A 5,850-nucleotide genomic window follows, 5' to 3' on the forward strand; every position below is an offset into this window, starting at 1 on the left:
GCTGACAAAGCCACCGAGACCCGGCAGCGGGAGATAAGATGGGGACAAGGAGAGCTAACACCCCCGGGGACCAGGAGAGGAATTTGGGGCGGGTTATGGGGAGCATCTTGTGATTTATGGGTGTTGTGTGGCTGTGGCATCCCTCAGTGATGCCTCTTTGGTGTTCTCCAGGGCTCTGCACCATCGTCCACTACCTTGTCGGAGGGCAGCTGGGCTGGTTGGGGCTGACCATCGCCTGCGTGGTGCCTGGGTACGTCGCTCAGCTCCTCAGCATCCTCTGGTTCAGGGCAGATGGTCACCCGCCCAGCTGCTGGCTCCTGGTGCTCCACCTCCTGCAGCTGGGCCTCTGGAAAAGGTAAGAGATGCCCCCCATGGTTCATCCACCTGAAGTCCCAAACTTGCCAAAACCAGGGCAGATGTCCTGTCATGGTGACTCTTGCAGGTACTGTGATGTTTTGCGAACAGAGGCAAAGGTGGGCGGCAGCGCTCGTACCGGGGAGGTGCTGATGCAGCTCGGGGATGTGTGTGTGCTGCGGCTTCTGGAAGCTCTGCTGCAGACCCTGCCTCACCTCCTGCTGCAGGCCTACGTTGTGGTGGCAGTTGACCCAGGGGGCATCATCCCTGGTGAGTGGGGATGATGCTGCAAGTTGCCTTTGGGTGGGGGATGCATGTACCCACCAGGCAGGCTTTGAATGGAGGAGCACACTGCAGAGGGGCTGGGAAGCCCCCGTGCAAAGCAACAGGGACAAATGTGGCTTAAATTTCTGCTGTGATTGAACATGGAGGAGTCTCTGGGCTATCCATGGCTTTTCCTGGCTGGTATAGTCATTCCTTATGGCGTATAGGAGACCTCCATGGCAGCCAGTGCCTTGGTTGGGTTTGAGCCCAACTCCTACTGATGTTTCTGCTGATGGTCCAGCCCTAGTTGTGGTGCAGTGCTGAGCATTTAGGGGTTTGGGGCTGCGGTGTCAGTCTCTGGTCTGATAGCAGCGATTGGAGATGGACCTGCCCTGCCACTGCAGAGCTCTGAGCATGGCAGAGACCTGTCAGAGGAGTTAAGCAGGCAGATGCTGAGCACGCAAAGGACACCAGATTCGGAAGGAATTGGTTAAAATACTCCAATTTTATCCTGGAGAGAGGAGACCTTATCACTCTCTACAACTACTTACTCTCTACAACTACCTGAAAGGAAGTTGTAGTGAGGTGGAAATTGGTCTCTTCTCGCAAGTAACAAGTGATAGGACGAGAGGACATGGCCTCAAGTTGTGCCAGGGGAGGTTTAGATTGGATGTGAAGAAAAATTTTTTCAAAGAAAGGGTTATCAGACACTGGAACAGGCTGCCCAGGGAAATGGTGTGGTCACCATTCCTGGAGGGATTTAAAAGACTGGTAGATGAGGAGCTTAGAGACATGGTTTAGTGATGGAGGGGTTATGGTTAAACTCAGTGATCTTAAAGGTCTTTTCCAACCAAATAATTCTGTGGTTCTATGAATTGGCAGGGCAGTGGATGTCTGGCTTGTATCAGGGTGCCATACTACTAACAGCTCCTTGACATTGAGATCTGATCCTACAATGCTTTTAGGCATCCTTCAGAGCCCCTGACTGCCCCTGTCCCCATGCAGGCGTCAGCGCGGGGCTGTCCCTGCTCTCCCTCGCTTGGGCATTGGTGTCCTACAGCCGCTTCTCCTGCCTGCTGAAACCTGGCCACCTCTGCCCGCCGGCCGCGGCCATCCTCTGCCTGCTGCTCTGGAGGACGGGGATGCTGGGGACCAGGGTCCTGGCCCTGGTGTTCTTTGCCAGGCTGTATTCCTTCTGGGTTTTTGCTGTGGCAGGTAAGGCCTGTGGTCATCTTCTCCATGTTCCATCCTGCTGCCAGTCCCAGAGATGCTCCTTTGCAGCCTCCTCCCCCAGGACATTTTGCCCCTTCGGTCCCTTCCCCTTGCAGGTGTCCACTGGTTGCTCATGTCCTTCTGGCTGGTGGCCCAGCAGACAGATATCGTGGCCCAGCCCTGCCGCTGGAGGCTGTTCAATTGCCTGGTGGGAGCCGTATACATCTTCTGCTACATTAACATCCGCCCTGGTCCCTCTAAGCACAGGGTGGCCGTGTTTTATGCAGTAAGTACCCAGGATATTCAGTATTCACCATGGATGCAGCTGCCGGGGAGCAGCAATAGGTTCAGATTTTGCTTTCTCAGCTCTCACAGCACCACTTGATAAAAATCCAGTGTTTCCTATGGCCTCACAAAGCTACATGTCCACCAAGGTGGTTGCACCTTCTGTGCTGGCTTTGTTTTCTTAGCAGCAGCCATATAATGTCTTGGTAATCTGAGAGTGGCTGTCCTGCTTTGTCACAGTTATTTTTTATGTTCAGACATGAAAAAAAAAGGTCAAGACCTTGCAGAAAGTTGGGTTCAGCAACCCTTATGTTGTAAGTGATAACTTAGTCACAAAATAAATCAGCAGAATCTAGGAACTGGGTGTTTTCTGTCGTCAGAACCACGTCTAAAGCCATCAGAAGGGTAAAAGCGACAACTCTCTTCCCTCTGTTCTGCAGATAATGCTGATGGAAAATACCCTCCTGCTGCTGCTGGCCACGCGGTTCCTGCAGGCAGAGCTGAGGAGGAGCCTCTACGTAACTGGGGCCGTCATGTCAGGGTCTGTAATAGGTAAGGTCTGATGGGGTTCAGAGCCTGGATTGCACCTTTAGAGAGTAAATGAGCATTGTCAGTTATTTTATTTGCATCAGGCTATTTGCTTTATTTCTTCCAGCTGAAGTTTCTGAATGTATTTGGTAATATGTAACTCCTCCTTGAGTTTAATTTCTTAAAAGAAATTCTGCAAGCTTGCAGAAATGATTGAGATGTCACCACATGGCTCAAATACCACTGCCAGGTACAATATATGACATTTTGCAGCACATCCATGTGTGCTTTTGGTGATCTCGGTGCTTGGTGATCAGTGCAGGCAGTGGTAGGACATGGGATCGATCACTGCAGGGAAACTTTTTCATTTGAGCATGTACAGATGATTTATGAAGGTGGCTTGTGACTGATGAGCCATCACTGGGTGTATTTTGCTGCAGAACTACAGCAGCTTTCTCCCACCCTGTTTTCTTTCAAAGACCAACGCTGCTTCTGTAAATGGAAAAGTTTTTTGTGGTCATGGGAGGGATCAGTTTGGAAAAGGGTCTGGGCATGTACCAACCCTGGGAACATTCAAGATCGGGTTGGATGGGGCTCTGAGCAACCTGATCTTGTTGAAGATGTCCCTGCTTATGGCAGAGGGGGTGGATTAGCTGCACAAGTCTTATGAGGAGCGGCTGAGGGAACTGGGGTGGTTCAGCTGGAGAAGATGATGTGAGGGGCGACCTTATCCCCTCTGCAGCTCCTGAAAGGAGGGGGTAATGAGGGGGGGGTCGATCTCTTCTCCCAGGGAAGCGATGAGATGAGAGGAAAAGGCCTCATGTTGTGCCAGGGGAGAGTTAGGTTGGATATTAGGGAAAATTTCTCCACTGAAAGGGTTATCAGGGACTGGAAGGGGCTGCCCAGGGCAGTGGTGGAGTCACCATCCCTGGAGGTATTTAAAAGATGGGGAGATGTGATGCTTAGGGACATGGTTTAGTGGTGGACTTGGCAGTGCTGTGTTAATGGTTGGACCCAATGATCTTAAGGGTCTTTTCCAACCAAAATTATTCTGATTCTATGATATTTTGGTATGCGATGGAGAAGGATGTGCCTTGCCCATATCCTGCCCTATTCCATACCCTGTCATAAAGCAGCCAGCTGGTGCATTTAATTCCCTAAAGCTTTAGTGCACAATGGTGAGGAGAGGACAAAAGTAAGAAGGTGTCTTAAAATCCTGCTGCATTTAATGGTTAGAGGACCAGGATGCTGTAAGAGGGGAAGGATTCCTGCATTACACAGTTTCTCCCTGCCCTATGGCCTGTCTGTTGATGCTCCATGTCTGCCTTTCTGTGCACCTATCAGACAGGTTATAAATTTATTAGTAATCAATCCAGATTATTAGTAAACTCAGTCTTGAGAGTCTACTCAGCACTCCCTTGCCCGAAAGGTGTTCAGATGGGATTTTTACATCCCTAAAAACTTGTGAAAGAAATGCTGATGCCCAGCAGCATCTCTGGAAGGGTTCTGTTGATCTGGAGGAGGCAGAGAGGTCTGGTCCCTCCTCCACACCTCACCAAAACGCTGCTGGAACTCATCCCTTGATGCCTTTCTGCTCTTTTTCAGGTGCCATAGCTCTGGTGGTTTATTACAGCCTGCTCCATCCCAAGTCCACAGAGATCTGGCAGGGTTTTGTGGAGACATCCTGCAGTACTGCGGCTGCCAGTGATGACGAGGGGGCTGGAGATGGCTCCCAGGCTGGGCAGAGCTTGGAGATTTCAGGACATAGTGGGTCTTTGGCAAGGGAAGAGACCATGGCAGATCCCAAAAATGGGAAGAGCTCACTGCTCCTGCAATTTGGAGGGTGTTTGGAGGATGACTGGACCAGCCATCACCACTGGCTGCTAGTAAAGCTGGCCTTGAAGACAGGAGATATATCCATGATCAACGCAGCTTTTGGAGATGGTGGCATAGGAGAGATTTACCTTGGAGAATGGATGATGGGGAAACCCAACAGCATTGAGCCTGGTGCAAACTTTTCCCTCCCCATGGCGGAAATGGGTCCTCAGGGTGTTGAATCTGGTTTGACTGATGAGAAATCGCAGGTGGTTGGGAATGATGAACGCAGCAAACCAAGCGCTGGCGCTGCAAGAACAGGACAGGAAGATGGAGAAGGGCAGGAGCCTGGTTTTCACCCATCTGAATCCTTTCCCAGTAGCTTCTCCTCAGAGCCATCTGAAGGCTCCTCTCTGTATTTCAGTGCCAACATGGGAGTCGTTGCCTCACCTGGTGTGGGGACAGCCACAGCCACATGTGTGGCATCAGTGCAAAGGGACAGCGAAACCCAGCCTCCCCCAGACTCTTTGGGACGAGGAGAAGGGAATTTATCCCTTGGGATGGCAACCATCAGCCCAATCCTGGGTGCTTGTGCCCATAAGCATCTACAGAGCAGCTCTGTAGGAGTGATGGGTCCCCCTGAGGAGGGCTTGGAGCCCACAGGGCCAGAGGGTGCCCTCATGGGGTGGCGTCACCTTCAGGACCCCCACCCTTACAGCACACAAGGGACTGGTGTGAGAAGCAAGCTGAGGCCACCATGCTTCACCTCCACCCCCAAGTCTGACTCTGAATGCCCACAGCGTGGACTGGGGGAGCCGGGAGAGGGGACAGAGCTGACTGGGTTCGTGGAGTGACCCTGAAATGGCTGCGCCATCACTTTGGGGTGACTGCTCTGTTGGTGGGGTGCAGCAGGAGGTGGTGGGATGTTCATGCTGGCCATGAAGACTGTCCCTGTGGTGCCCCTCCATCACTAGGATGTCATCTTCCTTCCCAGTGCATCTTGTACTTGTAGTTTTGGGGAGCTTCAGAGTTCTTCAAAAGCCTTAGAAGTCCAGGTTTAGGTATTTACTGAGCTTATTTGTGATGATCTCTTGAAGTGTGTTCTTTAACAAGTGCCTATACGAGCTCCTGGCCTGTCCCAGCTTGGAGGTCTGGCTGCCGTCTCCAGGCTGACCAAAGCAGGAGTCTTCTCAGGATAAGCAAGTGCCTAAACCAGAAAAATAATGAATTTTACTCTCCAACGCCATTCCTTCTGGGCAGAATAAGCCCTGAAGTAAGGCTCAGCGGTACTTGATTTATTTCCCCGTTACAGGTTCATCTTGAGAGCTTTACCAACTCCATTTGCTGAGGCCACACAGGAGCCCAGACCCTCTTCACACCACAGATCACAAC

General features: G+C 51.5%; 1 protein-coding gene across 1 annotated transcript; it reads left to right on the forward strand.

Annotated features, from left to right (window-relative positions):
- Positions 1–171: 171 nt before the first annotated feature.
- XKR5 (XK, Kell blood group complex subunit-related family, member 5) lies at positions 172–5,312 on the forward strand (the record flags this gene model as incomplete). The annotated part of the gene is made up of 6 exons (XM_010185856.1): positions 172–355; positions 443–624; positions 1,624–1,833; positions 1,947–2,116; positions 2,556–2,667; positions 4,249–5,312. Coding segments are annotated over 6 exons (1,922 nt in total), but the record flags the coding sequence as incomplete, so codon positions are not given.
- Positions 5,313–5,850: the final 538 nt, after the last annotated feature.

Source organism: Mesitornis unicolor, unplaced genomic scaffold, assembly GCF_000695765.1.
Source record: "Mesitornis unicolor isolate BGI_N332 unplaced genomic scaffold, ASM69576v1 scaffold20400, whole genome shotgun sequence".
In the NCBI taxonomy this organism is placed as follows: domain Eukaryota; kingdom Metazoa; phylum Chordata; class Aves; order Mesitornithiformes; family Mesitornithidae; genus Mesitornis; species Mesitornis unicolor.